Genomic DNA, 27,248 nt, shown 5'->3' with positions numbered 1-27,248 from the left:
CGAAGGTAATTTTATCACTGGCTCAAATACTTCTACCTCTTCATCACCAGAATCTTTTTCGCTTTTTTCCGTTATGTTTGATAAAATTTCTTCATCTGTCGCGTATTCAGTCACTAAAACTCCGTCATCAACTGACACAAAATCCATAAAATCTCTGTCGGTAGGAATGTTCATTTTATTTTGTAAAACGCTCCACTCACTTTGAAAATTTATATCGTCCATATTTTCGTCTTCTTCGTATTTATTATCTAGCTCCAAACAAGATGTATCTTTTACAAAACCAGCCTTTTTAAAACAGTTAACAGTCTGTTGTGTAACATCACTCCATGCTTTCCGCAGTTCCCGGAGACTGTCGAGCAGAGTAATGCAAGGAACCGAATTCTCTTCCAGACACTGTAGAATTTTTAATACAACACGTTTTCTGTAGTGAACCTTTAAATTTTTTATGATGCCCTGATCCATAGGCTGCATGATAGAAGTTGTGTTCGGAGGAAGAAATTCCAATTTAATTGCAGTTAAGTTATTTGCCGCTGCCTTGGGATGTGCAGGGCAATTATCAATAATCATTACAATTTTTCTTCCAGCTGAGATAAATTTATTATCTATTTTTTAAGCCAAGAATTGAACACCTCTGAAGACATCCAGGCTTTACTATTGCTTGTGTAATCGACTGGCAAAGACTTGACGCTGTTAAAGCATCTCGGCTTCTTAGCCTTACCAATAACAAGCAAAGGCAGCTTCTCCGTGCCTGACATATTGCTTGCTACCATAACAGTTATGCGTTCTTTGCTCCGCTTTCCACCCGAACATGTGTCACCTTTTATAGTAAAAGTTTTGTCAGGGAGACATTTGAAAACAAGTCCCGTCTCATCTGCATTAAAAATATCATTTTCATTGTACTCCATTAGAATAGTTTTTAATACTTTTTCTTTCCATTCTTCGCAAATTTTTTCATCCACTACTGCGCTTTCGCCACAAATGGTTCGGTACACAATGTTGTGTCGAGTTTTAAATTTGTCTAGCCAACCTGCGCTAGCTTCAAAATTTGAAATGCCGATATTTTTTGCGAAAGTTTCTGTTTTTTCACGTATGATTGGTCCAGATAACGGAGCATTTTTCTCTCTCGCTACTAGCATCCACTTTACTAAGGCCTCTTCAAGCTCTGGATACCTTCCATCCTTAAGGCGTTTTCTTTTTGCATTAAATTTTTCGTCGGCAACCGCTTGGAGGTAGACATTTCGGTTTTTTAAAAGTGTTGAAAGCGTACTTGGAGGCACATTAAACTTCAATGCAATGTCCTTCTTTTTTGCTATGCCTAAATCGACTTCTTTGATAAGCTCAACTTTTTCTTGCAAATTTAAAATTTTAAGTTTTCTCTTAGCCATTTTTTTTAAGGTCTAAACTTTGAGGGATAAGCGAGACAGCCCCTCAATCACACGCTTTCTTTGACACATAAAGAAAAACAGCAAATTTAGAAAGACCTTACAGCTTCGTAGAACAAAACGCTAATTCGAGAAAGAATCCCTGCTGTCGAGACAACAGTCCCCGCCCGACCTTTTTTACCCAAAAGTGGATATTTCAGTCCTAAATGTACCGCCCCCCTCCCTTTCTCTATTTTTTTTTCTGTCCCGGGCTCCGCAAAGTCAGAGCTTTGGTTTCCCCCTGTGCAGGTTTTTCTTTTTAAGAAAAAAAAATGAAGCAAACAATACCTTTAGGAAAAAAAAGATAAAACATTTACAAGGTTACCTACAAAATATCGAATTCCTATTTGTTAGATCTACTTGGTCTAGACGCCTTTTGATGCAATGCAGTGGCGCCAGCTTTTTTCTTTTTGTTCATACTAGAAGAAAAAAAACGATTTCGACTTATAGAGTTACATTAGCATGGAAAATTTGACAAGGTCAGGGGGAAAAATTCGGCTCATCGAATATTTCGACTCAACGAAATTCGGTTTATCGAAAATAATTAACATGCATTCTCCGTTCAGTAGGACGGGAATTAATAACCACTTCGGCTTGTCGAAGTTTTCGACTCATCGAAGTTCGACTTATCGAAGTTTCACTGTAGTTATAAATAATAAATACTCCTTAAAAAACTACACACGTAGCTGAAAAGAAAAGATTCTCCGGTCAAAAGAACGATTTTTCCAGATCTCTCCCCCCCACCTCCCATCTTTAGGCTTGTGCTTCCGAAGCAGTACCGTATTTTTCTGCGTATTATCCGCAGGTCCTAAAATCGGCCTGAAGAAAAAAAAGCTTTGTATAATCTGCGGATAATACAATGTAAAAAGATAAAGTTCGAACTTAACATAACCATTTGAGAAACTAAACTAAAAAAAGTGAAAAAGTAATTACTTTGAAGGCATAATCAAAATTAATCTGAAATATAATTTAAAATATAATGATTTCTTCTTGAAATCTTGATTATAGTATGCTAATTACTTGACAAAAAAAGAATCAAGACAAAGGAGAAAACGGTCTAACTTGTGCAAATGGCTATTTCACTGTAATCTTGCTTATTTTACATGACCGGAATCGCCCCAAGAGGAGCATTCAAGCAACGTAAAATAACCAACATACAGGCAGGCAGCGAAGAAGAACATGCATGCTTCGTAAAATAAACAACATTCAGTCGGCGTACGTTCTCAATCTAAAAATATTGAGGTTTAATGCGTTGGTGTTGAGCGGAAAAAAATCACAGATAATCCGCGGCTGAGTATAATCCGCAGGAAAATACAGTAAATTGTCTTCTTCCCTGTTGTGTATGTGCATAATTCCTGTTCACTCAAAGAATTTTTTTCTTGGGATCTATTGAAGGTCAAAAATCGCGGCTGTAGAAGTTAATTTGGGTAGTCATTTTTTTGTATTGCCAGCATCATTTTGCCTCAAAATTTTTACAATTTATTTTAGGAAACATCGATAAAAATGAAGATTAGATCTCATGAAACAAAATTCCCCGGGGAAAAAGGGGGGGGGGCAAAGTTGGAAAATTCCCTGATATTTTTAACTGTTTCGTTTTCCCTGACGATTTCAGGTTTTCCCGGAAAGTACGAACCTTGTTCAAACAAATTTCTAGACTCTCTTTCTCCCTTTCTTGCTATACTGGGTGTTCCGTTTTAACCTGCAAGACCTTTATTTTCGCAACCGCTCGTCCTAGATGTATATTTCCAATTGCAAAAATGTTCAAAATCAGATTCAGGGTTGAAATATTGAAAGTTTGAAGTAAAAATAAAAATGAGTGAAAAAATACAAAATTTAACTTTTTATACGGGCCCCAGATCCTCTATTTATATTTAAGGAAATTAATCTCCATTGAAAAATAATTCCAACACAGAAAGCTTGAAATTAGTACGACCAATATTCACCGAGATATGAAACATAGTATTTTGTGACTTTCAACACTTTTCACTTGCCGTCAATAACACCTTTTGGGGGAAAATATAGTGGATAACAAGTGTTTAAAATTACATGTGTGCATAGTGTGATTTTTCAAATTATTCGTAGTTTTGTAGTGTGCTTTTGCCTATCACGACATAACATTTGCATTGATTTTTGAATAGCAATGAAAAATATAAATACAACTTGTTTTTCTTACTTTGATGACCTGTCATTCTTCTGAAAAAGCGATAAGTTCCAATCTCATCTTCTGTATGGTAACTTAAAACTTGAAACTGGAATATCTCCTTAAGTTTTGATTGGACAAGGGTCATTCTCCAGAAAATGTACAGGGTAGCAACAGAAACTGTAAAAAAAAAACGTTCCCTGACTTTTCCCTAAGTTCACCAAATTTCCCTGATTTACGTTACCAAAGATAATAGTTTCTTTGCTTTGCCCTACTTGAAAACCCTTGCATATTAAATAAAATGCAGTAGTGTTTACAACGTTTTAAGCTGTTTTATTTTTTACTGAAAATAGTACATTCAACAGGGAAATGTTATATAGGAAATCTAAAACAATATTATACTTTACTTTCAGTAACTAGGGTTAATATATGAATTCTAAAAAAATATTACAAACACTCTTAAAGAAATATCTAATCATGATAAAACTAAAAAGTTTATATAGAAATAATTTTGAACAAAATTTTCAAGCGGTATAATTATTGCTGCAAGAATAATTTAAAAATATACTTATGTACACAAAGTAAGTCAATTTCAAATGAAGTTTATCAATTCAACACTTACAAAAAAATCTGTGGTGTTGAGAAGTGTTTAGTGAAACTTATTGCAGAAAATTGAACTGTTCATTAAATTTTTCAATAAGATAAAAAATGATAAGTAAAAAAGTGGACCAACGTGCCCCACCTCCCCTTATGACTGGTCCCCTTAATACAAAATGTAGATAAAGATGAAAGGTACAGATGTGATATACCCCCCCCCCCCCCCCATTTGGCGACATCTGATTTTTTGCACAAAATTGAAATATTTTTCTCACCAATGAGGCGATAAATTTTTAAGCATGGCATCCCTGGTGAAACTAACCTGCGGTTGGCAACGCGAAGGCAAACTTGTTCGAACTTGTTTACTTGTGTTCTTGGTTTTACGCAGGAGAGATACGTGTTGTTTTGTGCAATATACCTTACAGGAATGCTTATTTTGTGTTAGTTTAGATTCAGTAGTTGTGTTTTGAAGTAAAAACATTAGAAAATGCCAGTTTCTTCAAACTTGAAGGTTAATTAAAAGTTAACTCCAACGTGGTGTGTATCTGTAACGCGCCATTGTCAGATGATGTTTTGTTTTGGACTGAGTGTGAGGATTTATACCATAAAAAGGTAAGTTCTTTATTTTAGAATTCACATAAAAATTCTCACTTCGGAAATTCTTTGTTTTTTACAAATCCTTGAGGGGTTCTTGTAGCCTTTAACTTTATTTTTACTGTATGTTAATTAATTTTACAAAAATAGTTCGGTTATTTTGTTCTAAAAGTTAATTCTTATCGATGCCACGAATTATTTAGACATTAACGTGCCTCCTTTAGGTACTGAATTTTATGTTAACAATTGAAAGTTCTTTCGGTTGTACTCTTAAAAATGCTGAATTTTATTAATAAATCTGCACAATAATGGTGCATATTTCACACTTAAAACTGTGTCATTATTGTACACTGAATGGAAGGAGCCACCCTTGGGTGTACATACACATGAATATGCATAATATACATAAATATACATAATTGTGACCATACTCCGACTGTAATGTATATTAACAGTCGGAGGGATAACGGACCGAACGGAGCGAGATCCTGGCGAGCCAGAGGTCTCATAGTACTTTCGTAATGAGACCGAGGCAGGGCCGGCGAGCCGAGGTCTCATTACGAAAGTACTATGAGACCGAGGGCTCGTATCCCAGAGGAATGATGAAAAAACAATTAATGCATTAATTTCGACTTGTAATTAATACAATAATTTATTTCATTGTATTTTAATATGTTTACAAAAAACCCCGGCCCTGTACATTTTTGAAGCATATATTCGTGATGTTTTTTGTTGTGCTTTTATGTTGTTTTTATATATATTGTGTTCTGAAGTGCTTTGATCATGTTTTATTATCTGATTTTTTCCTGTTGGCGCTAAAAAAGCATCGCTAAGAACGATGGATGACATATGTCGTCATACATCGTTTTCTTGGCGCCAACAGGAAAAAGTCGCCAAGGGTGGGGTATATCACATCAGTTCCAGATGAAATATGCTTTTACATAAAATCTTACTTACTTCCGCTTTATTTTCATAAAATCTTAAAATTACTGTAAATATTAAAATGAAATTTAAGAGCTAATGACCAACCACTAGTCCTGTGGATTACCAAATTCTATTTCATGGTGCTCTGAGACAGTTTTCTCTGGTCTGAGTCTAGAGGTCCTCTAATGATTTGGAACGTTGGTGAACTAGTACAACTGAAATTCTACTAGAACTTTCGGAATAAAAATTTATATCTACCTACTGTTACCAGCACTGCTCACCACATTACTATTTAGTTACCTAGTGTGTTCAAGTGATAAAAATTATATTGTTTTGAAAAATGCAAGGGCATAAAAAAGAGTGCTATAAATTTGAGCTGAAATTATAAATCAAAACTTTAAAACATAACAAAATTAACCTAGCTGTAAATTATAAATATCTACCACTACTTCGAAAAAAGCGTTAAAGTGAATTGTATAGATCAATATTTCCAGGAAAGGACTGCTGGTGCAAAGAAGTGGGAAAGAAAATAAAATTTCTGCACTTGCGAACAAAAAAACAGAAAGGACAAACACTAAATAATAGGAGACACTTGACTTTTTTTTGAGAGTAAAATTATTCTGTTATTTCCTTTAAATTTTACAGAAACATAGGACAATACATGGTCTTTTCTTTTCTTAGATGCAGTAGGTATTTTCAGTTTTTACCTACTTTTGGAAATTTCTCTTTAAAAAATGCCTTTCAATTTTGAAAAAATCTCAAAGTTTTACGTTATAAAAACAAATATTTTTAGAGGTACTCTCTTCTAAAGCAGTATTTAAACAATCCCTCAGACTCTTAAGCCCCCACATACAGTGGCTCCCAAAAGTGTTCGTACACCTACGACTTTCAATGAAATAGGCCTCTATCCATTGGTTAGAATTAATATTTCGGAATAGGTATTTTATTATAAGATCTATGATCTATTTTTAACAAAACTACATGAAAATTTTTAATAAAACATTAAAACTTAATTTTTTAAAAATCAAAAACCAAAAAGTGGCGGAAATTTTATCTCACAAAAGTCTTCGTACACTTTGAAAAAATGTCAAAAAATTAGTAAATAATTTAACTTTTTACTAAGTTATTATTTAGTAGAATACCATGCAGTAACAACAACTGCTTTTAAGCGTCTAGGAATAGATTTCATTGTTTTTTCTTCCTTTTTTTGTGCAATTTCTGAGTAAGTGTTCAGTCGCACTATTAGTCTTACTATTTCTAGTTCGCTTTTCGTTTCAATGGTGTATTTTCGAAATCTAGCCACCAAATATCTCCAAATATGTTCCATTAGGTTTAAATCTGGCGATTGAGGACATATTTCTAAGCTAAAGGACAAATTTTAAGGCAACAAACGCGAACGTGTGCTTCTTATCATTATCTTGATAAAAAACAAAGTTGTTTCCGATTACTAAATTTTGGGCTAATAATTTAAAATTGCTTTTTAAAATATTTAAATGAACAGCATAATTCATTATTTCACCAAAAAATTCCAAATTTCCAAGTCCTGATGCTGAGATGCACCCTCACACAAGAACACATTCACCTTCCTGATTAACTGATCCAACTAAGTTCTTGAGATTCAATTCCTCATTTTTTTCTTCCATTTACAATTTTACAACAATTTAACCCAAAATGTTGAATTTATTTTCATCTATAAGTAAGACGATGTTCCAAAACGTTTTGAGCTTATTTATCATTGATTTTACGACGTAAAGCGCAAGCTTACTGTTTTTCGCAAGAACAAGAAAATTTCTGCGGGAAGAGGTCCCATGTAATCCAGCTAATCAGAAACCTTGGCGAATAATTTTAGGTAAAAATTAAACGTAAAATGTTTCATTCAATTCTGCAGATACTTTTTCAGTTCTGAAATGTGTATTTTTCATGTTTTTTTTAGCTGTAAACCTCCGATCACGCTTTGTTGACTTTGCCAGTTGACCTTTTCTTACCTTGTTTTAGATCCGATTCTTGTCTGTAAAGCATTTTTTCAAGCACTTCACTATAGAACGGTATAAATTAACCAATTTAGAGACATTTCAAACCAATTTACGGCTACTGTGAGGGAAAAAAATCAAATTTCGAATCATGTTTGTTGTTTTCTACGCATACCTGCCATTTAAAAATAATAAGCAGAAAATTAGGGAATAAATACACAAAAAATGAAAGGCAAATGACTTTATAGTATCATTACAATGCAAAAATAATAAAAAAAAACCACATATGATAATGTTAATTATGAATTTATTCGAAAATATTTCAGTGTACGATGACTTTTGTGGCGTATCTTTTCTCTGTCTCTTCGTTTTTTGACAAATTTCAAAAATAAAATGTGGCAATATTTTGAAAAAAAACTACTGGGTTTCATTCAGAATAACATAGGAATGATGTGAAAAAAAAAATTGGACTTCATATTCAAATTCAGTTTTGCGTTATTTTGGTTTTACTTCAAAATTTCAAGGTGTACGAAGACCTTTGGGAGCCACTGTAGTCTAATAGCCCGTAATTTACTGAATATAATAGCCCTTGTTTGAACCTTTTTCCAAAAACGAAATATCTTTCTTAAGATAAGGATATACAGCGAAAGTAACAGAACACAATCATATTGGTAGACACTGAATCATTTTGGCTCACTTGCAAACAAAGTGTTTCTTGTTCTAAAACACTTTTGGCACTCTTGAGAAATTTTTCTTGATTCATAAGATCATTTAGGATTTTCACCCATATTTTCGGTTCTTGGTTTGTCTTTTTTCTCGACACGTTTTTCATCATGGTAAATTTTTATATCTACTGTTTGTTTGCTAGAAGTAAGTAAGCTACATGTAAAAACTTTTTCTATTTTTTTTCTATTCAAGAGTCAGAACTGACTACAACTGTATTTATGTCGAGGACTGCATACTAGTGCCTTGCCTCCATTATTTTATATACCGATAGATGGCAGCACCATCACCGGATCGAACAGTTAATGAGAATTTAGAACTAGTCCAAGAGCTAATAGCTACCTGGTACTAGCACCCCCAGAGGTATCGTTTCACTTGGAGGACATTGAGACCACGAGCATATTTAACGTCGCCCAGTCCCCTTTAATGACGACGGTGGGTCTTCGACCAGCGGGGATCGAACCCGAGCCCCTCCGGCCCCGAGTCCAATGCCCTACCGATCAGGCTACCACGGCCCTTTGTAAAAACTTCTAATTGCAAACAAAATGCAGAAGCAAAAATTAGCGTGTTGCCGCTTTCAATTGTTATTTTATATTTTGTTCCATTTTAATAAGGAAACTTCTTTCAACGCATATTCACGAGAAGGTGATTTATAGTGATGTTTTTTAAAAAGAGTTGAAACTTGTAAAATAAATTTTGCTTTCGTAAAAATGGCATTGTTGTGTTTTAAAGAGCAGGACAGAACTTCTCAACCAAATGGATTTTTTCCGATCGAACATTCTAGTGATATTTTGTTGTTCGCCTCGTGCGGTTGCTTGTCCGAAAGTTTTGCGTTTAGTAAATAGCAGTTTTGTGTTGTAATTTTTAAGATATATTTCTTAATATGAGTAATAAAGAAAAGGTACGTTTTCAAAAACGAATGCTATTATTTTTTTGTTGATATGCAGATCTTTTGTTCAGGGAAAAGTAAAATTTAAATCAGTCAAGTACTGTTAAATCCCTTGTCGTGCTGCATCAAATCTTTCTTGCTTTTTATAATTATGATTAACGACAACAATGTTTGAAAAGTATTTTTACCTCTTGTTTGAATTTACAGTGTACTAATTCTCGTGAACTAAGCCCTAAATGCTTTATTTTATTTCAATAGGTACCTTGTAACTTTCGAAAGACAAAATAACTTATTAGTTACTGATTAACGTAGAGACGTGTCTCGGAACAAAAAACAAGTGACTTTAATTGCTCTCTGGCATGCATTTGCTAATTCAATGTGTTTTACAGGCCAATCTACTTAAGGATAAAGGCAATTCTGCTCTAAATGCTGGAAATTTTGATGAAGCTATAAAGTATTACACGGAAGCTATCTCTGAGGACTCATCTAACCATGTGCTATTTAGTAACCGTAGTGCTGCATATTGTAAAGCTGGTAAATACAAAGAAGCTTTAATAGATGCTGAAAAAACTGTGGAAGTGAAACCTGACTGGGCAAAGGTAAGTCATTTTAATGATCTAGAGATGTGAAAACATAAATTTCCTCCCAAATATTACACGTATTTCCGCCATATCATGAGTTTTATTTTTTTTTCTTTGATTTAGATTTTTGTCCTTAGTCTATTTTAAATGATTTATATGCTTTGCACAAAATTTGTTTTCTCCGGCGTGTCATTTTACGATATTTTGGACAGCTACGTAGAGTCCGTAGCATGACCTTTTTTGCCATAACTTTTTAATTTACTGTTTGATTATCATATAATTTCATTTTGATTCTGTCCTATTAATGCACTGAAATGAAAATAATTTGCAAATCAAACAGTAAATTAAAAGTAGCAAGTTACGGACCTCACATTTGCCTGGAATACCGTGAAATGGCCCAGCTGCAGTTCCGGAGGGAACTATGTAGTTTTAGTCCTATTACCAGGATTGTTGACCAAATCATCCTCCTGAGATAAATTTTGACTGTGTTTCACATTATAGACAATAATATATTTCATTACAATGAAATAAGATCATTGCATGAAGAGGATTTTTATCACATCCTAGCTCATGTACATGATTTTAATTAATTCCCGTTCTGAAGAATAATAGTTATTAACACATATAACTGATCAAGCAAATAAGTATTGGAATGGAATTCTTTCTCAAAAGCATGAAATTAACTTAATGTGGGAAACATACATAGGATGCCCAGAAAACATTGATCTTAAACTAGGACAGTATTTAAAGAAGAATAGAGAAGCATTAGATTTTTAAATTTTATGTGATAAAATAACATACTTACATAAACATAATCTGAAAAAAAATCGACATACAATAAGTAGTTTTTTAAAGTTCAAGCGAGAGTGACATCATCCATTCCCCTATATGCCCCCCCCCCCTGGAGAAAAATTTGGATCACACTTGTTTTACTATTGTAAAGATTTGAGAAAAAAAAGGACATTATAGAAAATTCGGAACTTTCATCGGTGGGAGGGGGGTAAGCCTCTGCGGCCTTCATTTTGTCACTGTCGATAGAAAGTCCCTTGTTGGCAACAAACTGCTAAAAGCACATTTTTCCCCTGGAAAAATACGTGCAATAAATTAAAGAACAAGATATATATCCCCCTTTTTTATCCCTTTTTCGTTTATTGCTGTTGTGATAGGGATGAACTGGTTGGAACTATGTTATCTATTATCTGTCTAGTTAACTCACGCAATACATTGGTAAGGTTCGTATTGAGGCCTTTGAGATAGGAAGGCCATCCAACTAGCAAATGACGTCGTCGTTCGTCGATCCACAATGGTATTGGGAAGTGAGCACTTCGATTAGTATTTTGGTTTAATTAAACTATTTGGTTTATTTATTATTGTCTTCTATTATTTTAATAGCATTGAAAGTTCTACTTTTTCATTTGAAAACATAAAAAGGAACCGATAATCATATACTAAAAAATACACTGAGCTAAATTCATAGTATTTTACATAAAAACATTTATAAGTCTTATCAAGTATTCAAATAACTAAACACAATTTTATTTTACAATCATGTTAAAACGAAATGATAAATAAAGTTTTATTTTTCATTTGATTTTTTTTTAAACCTAATCGCATTTTAACTACTTGTATATTGTATTGAAACATTAACTCTTTAAGAAGTATTCAAATAAGTAAATGAACTTTCATTTTACAATTACATCAAAACAACAAGTAATTTTACCATTTTATTTGAATAAGAATTAAATGAAATTTAAAAAAATAAATAAACACTTTTACTTAAGTAAATGGGAAACATGACTGCAATATGTTTCAAAGACATAACATCAAATTAAAGTACATAATACCAAATTATTAATGTTAACTTAGCTGAGCAAATTTATGCTTTTAAAAAGACATGAATGCTTGGGTGCCATCCCCCAAAGTAAACACTGCCCTACCCCCTTCAATTATGAAAACTTCAAGAAAAATACCCCAAAAACATCTCCCTTAAAATGTCAAGGACACAGCTATTTAACTATAGCCGTTGAAAAGCTACCATTACTATGAGACTATGATTCCGACCCCCCCCCCCCCCCCTTCGGTGGGCACTCTCGAAAAATTACACAGGAATTCAACTTGAAAAACGTTAATTAAAGAAGGAATTATACAACATCGTGAATACTGTATGTTGTACATCGAAAAAATGTATTCAATATCTAAGCAGACTTTTTTTTTTGGAATTTGGCTACTTTTCCATTTTTAGCTTTTTCTGCTGCTATTGATTCTTGTGTGTGTGTGGGGGGGGGGGGGGGCTCAATAGTCATTTTAGGCTTTTGAAAAATTATTTTAAAAAGCATTAATTGATGACAAAGTAACCTTTTTCAAAAAACTTTTCATAGAATGACCATTTCAGGGAACAAAGGGCAATCAAGGAAACAAAGAGTAGTTGTAAGGGGAAATTATTCTAATTGGAGTGAGGTCTTAAGCGGGGTTCCTCAAGGATCAGTGTTAGGGCCTGTTTTGGTCATTGTCTTTATGAACGATATTCACAAAAATATTTCTGGGAACATGAATTGTTTTGCTGATGATGTCAAAGTTATGGGGACTGTAGAAAATGAAGAACAAGCAAATCAGCTGCAAGAGGATCTAGATCATATTACGGAGTGGGCTGATAAATGGGGTATGGCTGTTAATGTTGGTAAATGTCAAGTGCTACATTTAGGGCATGGAAATAAGTGTACAAGTTATTATTTGCAAGGTTCAGTCATTAGTCAGGCAGAAAACGTTACTGATCTGGGGGTCCTAATAAGTCAGGATTTAAAGTTTAGCCAACAGTGCAGCATTGCTAGCAACAAAGCCAATAAGATGCTTGGGTTTATCAATAGATCTATTTCAAATAAATCTAAAGAAGTTCTTCTGCCCTCATATAGAAGTTTGGTAAGACCCTATTTGGAGTATGCTGTTCAGTTTTGGTCTCCTTATCTTAAGAAAGACATTAATGTATTGGAAAAGGTTCAAAGGCGGGCTACAAGGCTAATAAGTGGACTTTCCCACTTAGATTATGATTCCAGGCTTAGAAGGCTAAAAATGTACACTCTTGAGCAAAGAAGAGACCGAGGGGACATGATTCAGCTGTTTAAATTTATTAAAACAAAAGATGTTACGAGGCTAAAGTTTAGCACTGAAAACAGGACAAGGGGTCATTGTTTTAAGCTATTTAAATCTCAGCCTAACATGGATATTAGGAAAAATTATTATTTTAGCAGGGTAGTGGAACCTTGGAACAGCTTACCGGAAGAGGTGGTAATGAGCAAAGGAGTAGACAGTTTTAAGAGGGCCATTGATCTTCACTGGGGATTGTAAATTGACTAGGACCAGTCTAGCTGGGCCCAGAGCCTGTTGCTGGTCGTCACTTTTGTATTTGTATTGTACAGTTTCAGAGTTCCTGAAAGATTATTAACAGAAAACCCAAGGAGTTCAAAAAATATTTAGTTCAAGACATTTTGCCCTTTTTAAGCATAAACAAGCATAGAGCATTTGGCAAAAACACGTTGCGTATCCACTGCTCAAAAGTAATCTTTCGTAAGCTCAGAAATTATGAATACCTTTAACTCAACCACAATTTGTGCATAAATATCATAAAACTTAAAGACAACAGTGGAAAAAAACATTTTTTTTTAAATTTACGCGCAGAGCCAGTTTGTTTGAATAACATTGCAAGGGCATAGTTGGGGGGAAATGTTTGAGTATCCAACCCATGACCTCCGGCGTTCAAAGCTAAACTTCTACCTCAGAACTACGGAAGCCCATCAAGGAATGTTTTTTGATCAAAATAACACATGCTAGCGTATGAAACAATTTAATCGAAACCGAAAATATAAGATTAGTTCAGTTAAAAGCCTGTTTCAATAAACTTGTTTTCATACATATTAACTGAATATCAACATCAAGTTACGTTGTTTCTGATAGCAACAAGTATATTTACAGAAAATTTTGACATATGTATATTGTCAGCTTGGAAAATCCATTTCGAATAAATGCGTGCACAAGTTAAAAAATTAAGAAATAAAAAGTTGCAAGTTAACCATTTCAAATATTAAAGCAGTACGCTGAAATTACAAATTACAGACAAAGATATCAGAAAGGAAACTGACAATTGTTTGTGTAATGGAGGAAAAGTTAAGTAACCTTAACTGCATGAAGCATAAAATGTTAATTTATTTATCTGAGAAAAGTACTTACCTCCGAACTTTAAAATTTATTCCATGAGAAGCTCAACTTTTTTCTTCGCATGCAGGTTGTTCGGAAGCTGAAATCGCTGACTCACTTTCATTCGACAGACAGTTGCAATACTTAATTATATATATTTTTAATTGCCTCTGCATTCTGGTACGAGGAAAGGATGAGATAAATACAACAGTATTACATGTACTCAAAAATGTGCATTCGAAGTTACATATTTCCTATTTCATCTATTTCAGCCAGAGCACTACTGTTTACTGGTAAAACGCACTGCTTTCAAAGTTTCGCACCAAGTTCATAGATCGACGATGGGTGGCGTAACGAAGCGGGGGGGGGGGGGGGGGGGGGTTGTCTGGCCCGTTATCACGTGGGTCTCCTTCGTATCCGAACCTTATAGGACATGTGCTCTGTGGGCACTCATAGTAGATTTCATTGGAAATCAAAAGTTTCCTGGAAAAGGATCATTGTATGGAGGGAAGGGATGGTGGGCTGTGAGTTATCTTTGGCGGGCTGTAATGGAAATACTTATAATGCTTTTGTTCATTTCCCTTTTATATGACAAATAACATGGTGTCATCAGTGTCTTTTATTTCGAAAGAAATTTCTGGAAATTTGCATATTTTAACTGCCCCCCCCCCCCCCTTATGTCATCTCACCACCAAAACATTTAACCAATAAAAAAAAATTGAAAATCTACGCGGATCTTCTCAGAAAAGAACAAATTTATTTCATAATCATTCTAGAACTTGAAGCCCTCTAACGTGTGAACTAGAGGTGTGACATCAATGTCGATGTTTTGGAAACATCTATTTTTTTGTTAATTCATCCATGTTTTACTTTCGATGTTTTTGGAATATCGATGTTCTGTTGATGTTTTTGTATTTTATTGAAAATTGTAATAAATTTTTTTACAGAGACGCGAGATCGATTGAAAAACATCGATCTTCAAGATAAGAAAAAAAACCTGATGATGTCTGTAAATTGACCTAAAAGCATTGAACTCTCGAAAACATCTAGATCACCTAAATTTGAAAAATGTAGGAGCTGAGCTCCTGTCAGCTACCATGCAAAATAAGCTCAAACAGGGATGCCAACTGCTCCACAAAAATTGCGATACTCTTGAGCTCTGCAAAAAAGTTATTTTGCTCCGCATTTCCCGGCTGAGCGTTTTCGAGCATGACGTAGTGTTTTAAAGCTGTTTTTTATTTTTATGCTAGTGCTTAAAATGATTATCAAAGCTCAAAAGCAGTTTAAGACAGGTGGTTTTCCTTATTTTATTTGAATTTTATGCAAAATACGGAGCTACTCTGCCAAATTTTGAAAATGCTTCTTAAAACCACCACACATTCTCCTCAAATTGTTTCTCCAAGGTTGACTCAGAATAGTCATTGCTTAGAAAATAGCATAGAAAAATTCAAAGAAAGTAAATTCGCTGCTGCCAGTATTTAGCAGGGGTCTGTCCAGGATTTTTCACCGGGTCCGTTTTTTGTGAAAAATCAAATAATTTTGTGAAAAATCAAATAATTTTGTGAAAAATGAATTAATTTTGTGAAAAATCAAAAAATTTCGCAAAAAAAAAATTTTTTTTTTTGTTAAAATGAAATTTTAGAATTTAGAGATGGCACAAACAGCATCAATTAAACTTAAAGTTGAGTGTTTTCCTCTTCTACGTCGAGAAAATCATTCTGGATTTTTTTTCTGATATTTGGCGGGGGGGGGGGGGGGCATCGCTCTTTCAAGTATCAATATTTATCTACCATTCTACATTATGTTAAATTATACTAGATATATTTCTGTACAGTACTTAAAATAATTGTAACAAAAATATAAATAAATAAAATAAAATTCAGAATAGGGTTCAGCATTCAACTTTTTGACCCAAGACACTCTTAAAAAGCACAGAATTTGGTTTTAAAACTTCTAAATTCCGTGATTTTAACAAAAATAAAAAGATATTTCAATTGTTTACCTCTTAACAAAGCGTAATAATCATTAAAAATTCGAAAAATCGGATTCCTATAGCGGATGCAAAGAGATCGCAATTCTCAAAGTGAAGGCATCAAAAGTATAAAAACAGCTTGTAAAAGAAATATTTTTGATAAAATTATTTTAAAATTGCATTTTAGAGTCCTATAATAAACATATCATTAATATCTGTGGACACAGTTGACCCAAAAAATAAAATAAAATAAACCATCTATTTAGCATTTTAAGTTTTGACTCATAACAGAAAATGGAATTTTGCTTTAAAAACTTGAAATGAGAGTTCTAACAGAAATAAAGAGACTTTTCATTTATTTGAATCCTAATAAAGCGAAGTTAGCTTGAAAAAAGAACAAAATGTGATTCTCATATCAGATGTTAAAAGATTGCATTTTTCAAAATGTAGACATCTAAAGAAAAAAAACGGTAATTAAAAGAGTTTATTAAAAGTTAATCATCCTTGTTAGCATCGATAAACCAAAACCCATATAGTTTTCTCCCAAAATAACAATTAAACATCGCAACCCGCACTGTAAAAACGCAAATATTGACAAGCTGGCAAAATGATGAGAATATTTTCTAATCAAGTCCTTGTAAAGGTTCAACGCTCTGACCCTAAGTGGTGATAATTTTGAAGTTGGTAACACTATCTGAAGCGATCATATTTTTTCCTCACCCTTACTATCCCTTTGCAGTTCTAAGTTCATTTCGCAGATATATATTATTATTGTTTATTAAATCATGAGCAGAGAAAAGTGCTTACCAATGCATTTTCAGAAAAGTTTACAAAAACACCGCTGCTAATAGCTGTGACAACCATTATATTTATTTGGCAGTAGCCATTATTTATCGCTTGCAGGAGCATTCCAAGAGTGCCGATATTTTTTTTTTCAAAATTAGCCAATTTTGTATAAGCTGATCCCTCTAATTTGACCTTAAAAAAAGGTTCCAAAAATTATCGGTTTATACACAGAAATATGCGTTATTTTGCTTTCAGATTTGCTCTTTCAATAAACAATTTGACAGATCCGATCTTGTTTATCAGAATTTTGTGAAGGGTCCGTTTTGTTTTCGATCGGGATTTTGTGAAAGGTCCGTTTTGGTTGATCGGATTTTTGTGAAGGGTCCGTTAACAGACCCAAATATCCTCTGGCCAGACCCCTGTTTAGATTATCTGAAATTTCCCAAAACTATTTAAGCTTCAATGGAGTATAAAGTGAATGCATTCAAAATAAACATAGCATTTTTTTCAATGTTTTATAAACATAAACAGCAACAGGAAAGCTTTCTCTGGTCTGATTTGTTTATTTTTTCTGTTGACTTGCGAATTGTGGTGTTGTGCGTAATTGGTTAGAGAATATATGTATAATTTAATATTGGCTTTACTTAGAAATTTCTGAAAAAAATAGCTATAATTAAATGATTTGATGCAATGCCAAAAAAGAATTTACTGATACACTAAGAAACATTTGTTAGAGATTATCATATATTTAAGTCTGTAGTGTTGTACACTTAAAAATGTGTGTTATATATTGATAGAAAGATCGATGTTTTTTGGTCGATGTATCAGTACCATCGATGTTTTAATTTCTAACATCGATGCTTTGAAACATCGATGTTTTGCCATTGATGTCGCACCTCTAGTGTGAACTTGTTGAAGTCTCCCTTCCAAAGTCTTTACTGTCCTTAGCGATCAGCTTTCCAATCAGAGTCAAAAACAAATTATTTTGAGGAAGTTTGTTTTTTAATATATTTTTTCTTTAGTTAAAAAATTTATAATAGTCACTCATGATAATATTTACTCTAAAAATTGTTTGCTTTAAAAATTGTATTGAAAGAATGAACTCAAATATTTAATTTACAAGGGTGTCCAGAAACCATTCTCCAAGTTTTCTTAGCTTAACAGCTTTATCAAAGCTAATTTTAATGAAGTTGTTTTAAAAATTAATGAACTTCCATAATGTTTTAAATAAAAAATCTCTATCTACTTAATGCTCAGTTCTCAAAAGGTGGGAGCAAACACAGACCTAAACTTTGAAGCTTTAACACCAAATAACTTTTATTCTAATTCAATCAAATATTTTTAAGTATAATTATAATACTGTATAGAGACAAGAATTGGCATAAAATATGGAAAAAATGCTCTTTAAATACCCTTAAAAAAATGTTTTCTTTGCTAAAAGGCTTTTGCTAAAATTTTAAGTAAAAGAAACAACTCTTTGAAAGTTTCTCATTCATGCTTATTTGACAATAACATTTGTTAAATTTAGTAATATTACCTTTTTTTTAACTTTAGCTTTATTTATTTAATTAGTTATTTTTGCACATGTTACAAAACTGTCTTTTGCATATGTGATCGCCCCTTTTGATGTTTAGTGCCATGCACGTGCCAACAGCCCCCCTGTTGGCAGGGTTTTTTTTCGTCCTCCTTAGTCTCGAAAGAAGAGGGGAAAACTTCACATCTCGTCCCCCCTCCCCCCAATTATTAGATGCTTGAAAAAATTACGGGAGATGGATGTAATCGCTAGTAAAAGGGGGGAAAATGCTAACTTTTTAAAGTCCAGGTTGCCAACTCCTAAAAATGTTTCCCCTTAACTGAACTCGTAAAACCCCTAAATGTGATTGGATAGATTCATGTGACGTATTTAAGTCACGTGAGAGTCATTCCACGTCAAATCAACTCAATTTCGAACAATTTTAGTCGAGACGTACCGAGTACTCGGTAACTACTCGGTACTCGGCCAAATTCTGATCAAATACTCGGCCATTACCGAGTGGTTGCAAAAAATTGAATATTGTCCAAGGCAGATACTAAAATTTATAAGAAAAGAGCAAGCATTATATTCTGCAATCATTTACAATTAAAATTTATAAATCAAATTTAAATTTTGAGAATAATGAAGTTTGTAATGCTTCAATGGAATAAATCTTTATTTTAATTTCCCAAAAGTTAATAAAACTTATTTATTAAAAATTCTGCAAAACAGATAAGTATAGAAAGTATGGAATTTTTACATTAAAAATGGATTTTTGCTACAAACAAAAATTAGTTATAAAAAATATAAAAATACCTTTGCTTAAAAAATAAAAGGAAATAAAACAACGTTAAAAGCACAGTGCACACTGCAGACACGTGTTTTGGGATTACAAGGAATTCCTTTTTCAATGCACAAAATGGGAGCTCGTAGATTTAAAGGCATCCGACAAAAGTCGGATTTTTTTGTTGAATGTCTTTACATTCCTTAGCTCACATGTTATGCAATGAAAAAGACGTTCCTTGTAACGAGGGGAGGGGGGGGGGCAGAAACACGTGTCTGCAGTGTTCCTGCACATTTGTTTTATCTGCTTTTAAAAATTATTTATGTTTGGCGGACTAGAACTATAATTGATTAGTATACAGTGAAACCCCTCCTAACGGACACCCCTCTTATGCAGACAATTTTTAATTCCCCAGTTCCAATGCAAATAACATTATTAAACCCCTATCCTGCGGGCAAAAAAATTGTCCTGTTAGTGTCCGCATTAGAAGGATTTTACTGTAATTTGTTTTAATTCCAACTTGATTAATCATACCTTTTATTTATTTTTTATTTTAAAAATAATTTTTTTGTAAAATTTTTGACACAAACAAAATTGTTTATATAACGCGTAATTGAATTTCAGCAGGAATTAAGTTTGAAAAACTATTATATGGATAAGGAGGTCTATATTACTATTCCAATAAGTTCAAAATTCGTCACATGTGTGTCGGTGGTTCTTCTTAAAACATATTGGTACTTTGTAACTCAGCCGAGTAGTGAAAGGCCGAGTACTCGGCCAAAGTGCCACTTGGTACGTCTCTAAATTTTAGGACAGACCATCCCAGATCTGGATGAAACTTGGTACATGAAGAGATTTGACCTAGTTATGAATGAAAATGCTGAAAAAAAAATTCTTTCACTTTATTCAAAAGTTATTAATTATCAGTTATTCAAATTTTCATTAAATGCTACACTTTGAGAGGGTTAATCCTTAGTTTTTCAGAAACTATAAAAGATAGCAAGCTTAAAATTGGTCTTGTTTTAAAGCTCTTTTAATATGCTTTAATGTGATGTGCCACTTGATGAAATAAAAAAATATTTATTTTAAAATTTGATTTAATTAAATTTTAAAATTTTTTTACAAAATTACTTTGTTATCCTCTCATATCTCGCCAAGTTTCATAATGGGATCAGTTGATATAGGGAGGACAAGTTTTACATATCTGAGAAAATATGGGTTGTGCTAATAGAAATTTTCTTCTTAGTCTAATTTGTTTCTGAGTAATAACTAATTAATAAAAATATTAATCATCTAAATCTCATTTTATTGGGAAAAGAAAAAAGCAAAAGAGGGAACTCAAGCGAAGGAACTACACTTATTTCACCCCCTTTGCTAACAAAATGCAGGGACGCCCACCTAGGGAGGAGTCATAGCCCAGACTGCACAATTGAAATCAGGGTTGGGGGTTAAGGGGTATTTTTCTCTTTTTGGGGGAAGGAGGTCTTCGTAATATTTAGGGGGTGCACCCCTGCTCTTAGGGGGGACACCCCCTACAAAATGAAAGACTGGGGGGGGGGGGCTATTGAGAATGAGATTTAATCCATCCAATGGTTTGTTCCAGGATTTGTTTGAGGTGGCAGTAGTTTGTGACTTTTACAAAACTATAGCTTTGTTTTGCAAGAGGAAGAACAGTCTTATCACTGGAACAGAAAGCAAGCCATAATTCATCATTTTCTTGTATACTTTAAAAATGACTACAAAATTCAACACCATAGCTTCTTAATAATCTTGGAATGTCATAAGCATAACACAGTAGCTGTTCACCTATTTTTAGAAAAGCTAATGTTTTTTCTTAAAATCAAAATTGGAGAATGGGTTGGACATTGTTCTGTTATTTCTCTGATATATCAGCTGCACAGTACAAAAATAAAAGGAACTTTTAAAATCTAGGCTGCCATGGAAGAGATTTTGGTATTTAGGCTGAGTCGCATTTTTCTGCCATTGCTCACGGTAAAGACCCATGTGATGGTGTGGGTGGTACACTCAAAAGAAAAGCAGCAGTGGCAAGTCTTTAACTGCCATACAAAACCGAATTCTGAAACCTTTGCAACTGTACCAAAAACCAAAATCTGACCTTTCATTGTCCATGGATTTCAGTTTTTGCCTCCCAAGATGAATATATTGAAAATGCATAATAGTTCCCTCATTGTTTCCAGCAAGCAGTGCCAATACCAGGTACCCAAAAGCTGTATGCTTTTATTCCCTCCAGCTGTGAAGCGAGGGTGAATGTTGAAGCATTTTCATTTTCTCCATCATCAACCGAATATTCTGTCATCTCAACTAGAGAAAGGATTATTTTAATGATGATCTAAATGGCTATGTGGGCAGTTCTCAAAAGGTGTGGGAACAAAAAAGTTAACTTTGAGCAATTTCAAAAAATTTCAAATTTGACATCAATTTTGCTTTTATTCTATAGTATGCATACTTAGAACACAATATATGAACATGAAAAGACAGCAGGTATTTGTAAAAATTGTTAATTAGCAAATTAAATCATCAGTCTGTAGGTAACAGATTTTGGACATTGTTGTCCTGTAGGTAACTGATTTTGGACATCACCATAATGTAAGTTTCACCATTTTTGACAATTGTTAATCTGATTTTTAACTTTTCCAATGAAAATTTTATTTACTACTTTTTGAATTTTGCAATTTAATAATAAAGAGGATATTAATGAAGTACTTGAATGGCTATACATGCTGCTCTTTATATATAATAAAGTTTTGGAATGATTTTGAAGAAGTTGATGAGAGGTTAAAAAAAAAAGTTTCAAATTAAAAATAATACAAATGTAAAAAGTGACATCAGTTTTGATAATGAATATTTTTTCTAATGTCATAAGAATTAAAACGATGTCTAAGAAAAAAAATTATTGAAAAAAGAAATTCATATTTCTATTTGGAGATCGTTAAATTATGTTTCCAAAAGAAGAGAAAAAGAATTCTAAAATAATAAAAGCGGAAAAAAAAAGAAAAATTAATTTGAATTCTGAAATTTTGAATTCAAATTACGTTTTTCGCAATCACAAGTTGCGACAGGACCCTACTCATTGGTTACTACCCTACTCACTTGTTTCTAGACACGGCTCCTGTCCCTCCAAGCCTACCTCTCTTTTTGAACAGAGACATGTGTACTAGTTGTGTATGTGTAGGATTTTGTGTGTGCGTAGACCTGTGTGTATGCACGTTGGCGTGTGTATGTGTGCAAAGGCGCATGTGTGTATGTGTGTGAGTGCGTATGTGTATGAGCGTGCATGTGTGTGGGACATGGACGCTACAGACAAGATGCAGCTACCGGAGGACCGAGTCTCGCCTGCAGGTGACGGTGGAGGTTGAAAAAGGCACGGACACCAAAGACGGTCAAATGAGAACAATAAGCAATCGTGATTGCTCAAAAAAAAAAGAAAAAATTGCTAGCGCAGGTGATAAAGTCGCCAAAACTGGTACAGCTGACGATAAACTACATTTGTCAAACTGGAATTCCCCTCTGGTAACCTTTAGCTTATCGTATACTGTGTTGTTGCCAACGGAGGTTTGCTTGGCGGTTTTAGCACAAAATGGCTTTTGTTACGATCATAACCAGTCATGTTTCTACAATAATTTATGTAAATTGTTCAATGTGTAACATATTAATTATGCAAAATACCAATGGATTAAAGAAGATAACATTTTAATAATCTTTTTTTATTGAGGTTAGAAGACAGTAGATCATCAAAAATTATGAATAAATGAACAAATTATCGGCGTCAAGATCGTAACGCCATTTGGACATCTCACATGTACGTTTAGACAAATTATTTTTCTTCTAAGATACTGCAGAAAAACTTATGAAAACACTTTTAAACAATTAAAATATTGATTCTGAGGCTCAATAAACACCTTTAAAACGAAAAGATCGTAACTTTTGGACATGCATCAAATTTCAAACTTACTTTTTTCTAAAATCGTTTACAAAGTAAATAATCTGTCTTTACTTTTGTTATTTGTGTAAAATATTAACAAAAAATTATTCAGTGTAAGATTCATACCTTTAATATTTTTTTGAAACGCATAGAAATAATTAAAAAAAATTTTTTTTAATGGTGCATTTGCTCAGTTAACGTTTTGGTATGTCCAAAATTGCGCCTTTTAGCAAAGAAAATATTTTTTTAAGGGCATTTAAAGAGCATTTTTTCCATAATTTATGTCAATTCTTGTCTCTATACAATATTATAATTTAACTCAAAAATTTTTGAGTTAATTAAAATGAAAGTTATTTGGTGTTGAAGCTTTAAAGTTGAGGTCTGTGTTTGCTCCCACCTTTTGAGAACTGCCCATGTCATTTCCATATGTGATAAAAAATGGTTGCGAAGTTATGATTTGAAAGTAAATCCCATCACACCAATAGGCCGGACTCTACAGCTGAAGAAAGAACAAAATGGTAAAGATTTTGCAGCTTAGAGACTAAAACACTCCGATAAACGTAGGGACAATGCTGATGTTCTTTTTTTTTTTTTTTGAAAATGACACTTAATATTTTTTTTCAATTTTATACTTCATTCAATTTTTATGTAAGCAGGGGTGCCAACCACACCCCTTAAGGGCAAGGGTGCCCCCCTAAAAAAGTAAAAAATATCCATACCCCCCCCCCCCCCCAGGTGGGCACCCCCTGATGTAAGTTACTAGAAAGTTTTAAATTGCTATTAGCAGTATATTAGAGACGTACCGAGTAGCACTTTGGCCGAGTACTCGGCCTTTCACTACTCGGCCGAGTACCGTGTTACTGAGTACTCGGCCTTTCAATACTCGGCCGAGTTACCAAGTACCAATTATGTTTTAAGAAGAACCACCGACACACATGTGATGAACTTTGAACTTATTGGAATAGTAGTATAGACCTCCTTGTCCATATAATAGTTTTTAAAACTAAATTCCTGCTGAAATTCAATTGCGCATTATATAAACAATTGTTTGTGTCAAAAATTTTACAAAAAAATTATTTTAAAATTAAAAATAAATAAATAAAAGGTATGATTAATCAAGTTGGAATTAAAACAAATTACAGTAAAATCCCTCTAATGCGGACACTAACAGGACTTTTTTTTTGTCGCATTAGAGAGGTGTTCGCAGGATAGGGGTTTAATAATGTTATTTGCATTGGAACTGGGGAATTAAAAATTGTCGGCAGAGGGGTGTCCGTTAGGAGGGGTTTCAATGTATACCAATCAATTATAGTTTTAACCCACCAAACATATTTTTTTAATGCAACAAATGTGCAGGAACACTGCAGACAAGTGTTTCTGCCCCCCCCCCCCCCTTTACAAGGAACGTCTTTTTCAGCGCATAACATGTGAGCTAAAGAATGTAAAGATATTCGACAAAAAAATCCGACTGTTGTCGGATGCCTTTAAATCCACGAGCTACCATTTTGTGAATCGAAAAAGAATTCCTTGTAACGCCAAAACACGTGTCTGCAGTGTTCCTGCACTGTACTTCTAACGTTGTTATATTTCCTTTTATTTTTTAAGCAAAGGTATTTTTATATTTTTTATAACTAATATTTTTTTGTGGCGAAAATTCATTTTTAATATAAAAACTCCATATTTTCTATACTTACCTTGTTTGCATAATTTTTAATAAATAAGCTTTATTAACTTTGGGGACATTAAAATAAAGATTTATTCTCTTGAAGCATTACAAACTTCATTATTCTCAAAATTTAAATCTGACTTATAAATTTTAATTGTAAATGATTGCAGAATATAATGCTTGCTCTTTTTTTTATAAATTTTAGGGACAATTTTTACCTTGGACAATATTCAATTTTTTGCAAATACTCGGTATTGGCCGAGTATCTGATCAGAATTTGGCCGAGTACCGAGTACTCGGCAAATTGGCCGAGTAGGCCGAGTACCGAGTAGTTACCGAGTACTCGGTACGTCTCTACAGTATATTCAAAGTTTGATAGGCTGATTTTTATAGAATAAGATTAGATCGATCTATCAGAAAGCCATTTGTCCAAAATGCGAAAATTTGGATAAATATATGAAACTTGTTCTCTCTGTATCATATGATTGCATCAAGATCCCATTATGAAACTTGTTGAGATGGAAGAGGATAACACAAAGTAGTTTTGTAAATTTTTTCAGAATTTTCAAAAAAGTCTTTAAGAAACTCAAATTTTAAAATTTAATTAAATGAAATTTTAAAATAAATATTTTTTAGTTTTATCAAGTTGCACACCAAATTAAAGTAGATTAAAAGAGCTTTAAAAGAAGTCCAAATTTAAGGTTGTATCTTTCATAGTTTCTGAGAAAATGAGGATTAACCGTCTCAAAGTGTAGCATTTTTTACTGAATATTTGAATAATTAACGTGAAATAATTAACTGAATAACTTTGAATAAATAACTGAAGGTGAAAGATTTTTTTGTTTGACAATGTATATACTTTGCTGTTTTCTGACTTACGTCCGTAACAGGCAGTTTTTAATTTTTGTTACCTTTTGTAATAAAGCAATCTGCACCCAAATTTTTGATAGCATTAATAACACCAAACTATACAACAGAAAATAAAATTTGTAGCTTTTTATGAAACCAAATTGAAATTATGTGTATTTAAAGTCTGATTGTTACGTCCGTAACAATGGAATTGCCCCCTAGTCATTGTTGCATAAATTGTTTTTTTAGTTATAATAGTAGGTTAGGAGCTACAATTAACTACCGAAGCAATGGTTTGATTCAACTCGAAGATTGAAGGCAAGGCATGGTATTTTCAGTAAGTTATCGCCTTTTAGCCAGGGCTAAGGCAGAAAACATGAAAGGCACTGCCAACTCAGTCATTCCAGCCAAGGACTGCAGTGTCGTGCTTATTAGCACTCATCAGTTCGGCTTAGGACCAAACCATTGCTTCAGTCACTTGTCTGGTCAGTGCTAATTCTATATTAACTACCAGTTTGTTTGGCACTCTTGACTTCCTTAAGAGGTTTTCCACCTCCAGCTCAGTCGATTCCTAAGCCGGGCTGATGAGTGCTGATAAGCAGGAAACTGCAGTCCTCGACTGGAATGACTCGGCGATATCTTTCATGTATTTCTGCCTTAGCCCTGACTACAGGGCGGTAACTTACTGAAAACATAGATCAGTAGTTTTCTCAAAATGCTAATTAGGATATTCTTGTGAAAAATTAATGTTTTTCTGGAAAAATTGCATCCTGTGAGTCATTTAAAGTTATGAGCAAAAGTCATGGTAAGTCATGGATTTCAAAACTTGAAATTTAGCAGATGTCCTGTTTTTATTCATATGTGTATATGCAGTTGGCTTTCTATTTAAGGATGGCTTTTCACGGTCCCAGATTCCACTTAAGGACTATTTTTTGTGGTCCCTTGAAAGTCGTGAAACAAAGAGCCAACTGTAAATATATTTAGTATTTAAGCTATTTTTTAATGAATTTTTAGGTCATCAACATTTTAGCCCAATCAATTTTGTGTTAAGTTTCTTTAAATTTTTCTAAATAAAATTGAAATTGTGTTGAGGTGCTAAAATTAAATTATGTTTTTTTGCAGGGGTATTCTAGAAAAGGAGCTGCATTAGCATATTTGAAACGTTATGATGATGCTCTAAATGCTTATAAAGAAGGTTTAAAGTTTGATCCGAACAATGAGCAGCTCAAAGAAGGAATTAAAGAAGTTCAGTCTCAAATGTCGTCAGGTAATTTAAGCTATAGATTAGTAATGCAATTAATAAAATTCAGTGTTTGTTTATGCCTTGGCAGAATACTATGAAAAAACTGATTTTTCTAGACATATTTGAAGTTTTGTATATTTGCATTTATCATGTTTGATGAATTTTTTAAGTAGAAATCACCCCAAATGCTTGTTATTCCATCTCACCACTCTCTGAAAAAGAATAAAATGGGAAGGTAGGTAACAATAGATCTGCTTGTCCAACTTTGGAGATTTTAAAAAATTTTGAAACTTTGTCAAAAATACAGATAATGAACTTTCTGGAAATAAATGGTCTGCTTCAGGATTTGGAATTCGGTTTTCAAAGGGTAATTCCATGTAACTTATTTATTTCACTTCTAATCCAAGTTTACCATGGCTTTAGTACCAAAAAAATTCATAAATATTTACATTGGCTTTCAAAAAT

The 27,248-nt window shown here is 33.3% G+C and overlaps 2 protein-coding genes across 3 annotated transcripts in view; one reads left to right on the top strand and one right to left on the bottom strand.

Annotated features, from left to right (window-relative positions):
* Positions 1–8,557, bottom strand: part of LOC129222171 (uncharacterized) — a 60,816-nt gene extending 52,259 nt beyond the window's left edge. The window contains exon 1 of the mRNA XM_054856632.1: positions 8,344–8,557. Within this exon, the coding sequence (XP_054712607.1) occupies positions 8,344–8,481 (138 nt within the window). The 5' untranslated portion in view covers positions 8,482–8,557. The remainder of the gene's footprint in view (positions 1–8,343) is intronic.
* Positions 8,558–9,135: 578 nt separating this feature from the next.
* Positions 9,136–27,248, top strand: part of LOC129222170 (stress-induced-phosphoprotein 1-like) — a 79,950-nt gene continuing 61,837 nt past the window's right edge. Inside the window, exons 1-3 of one of the 2 annotated variants that reach the window (XM_054856631.1) lie at positions 9,136–9,270; positions 9,648–9,857; positions 26,663–26,827. In XM_054856631.1, coding sequence (XP_054712606.1) covers positions 9,253–9,270; positions 9,648–9,857; positions 26,663–26,827 — 393 coding nt within the window. In that variant the 5' untranslated portion in view covers positions 9,136–9,252. Of the gene's footprint in view, positions 9,271–9,647; positions 9,858–26,662; positions 26,828–27,248 lie in introns of those variants that run through there. The other variant, XM_054856630.1, reaches the window with a different exon arrangement.

The sequence above is a fragment of the Uloborus diversus genome, chromosome 5 (genome assembly GCF_026930045.1).
Source record: "Uloborus diversus isolate 005 chromosome 5, Udiv.v.3.1, whole genome shotgun sequence".
Classification (NCBI taxonomy): Eukaryota; Metazoa; Arthropoda; class Arachnida; order Araneae; family Uloboridae; genus Uloborus; species Uloborus diversus.
This window is presented reverse-complemented; position numbering and strand designations above follow the sequence as displayed.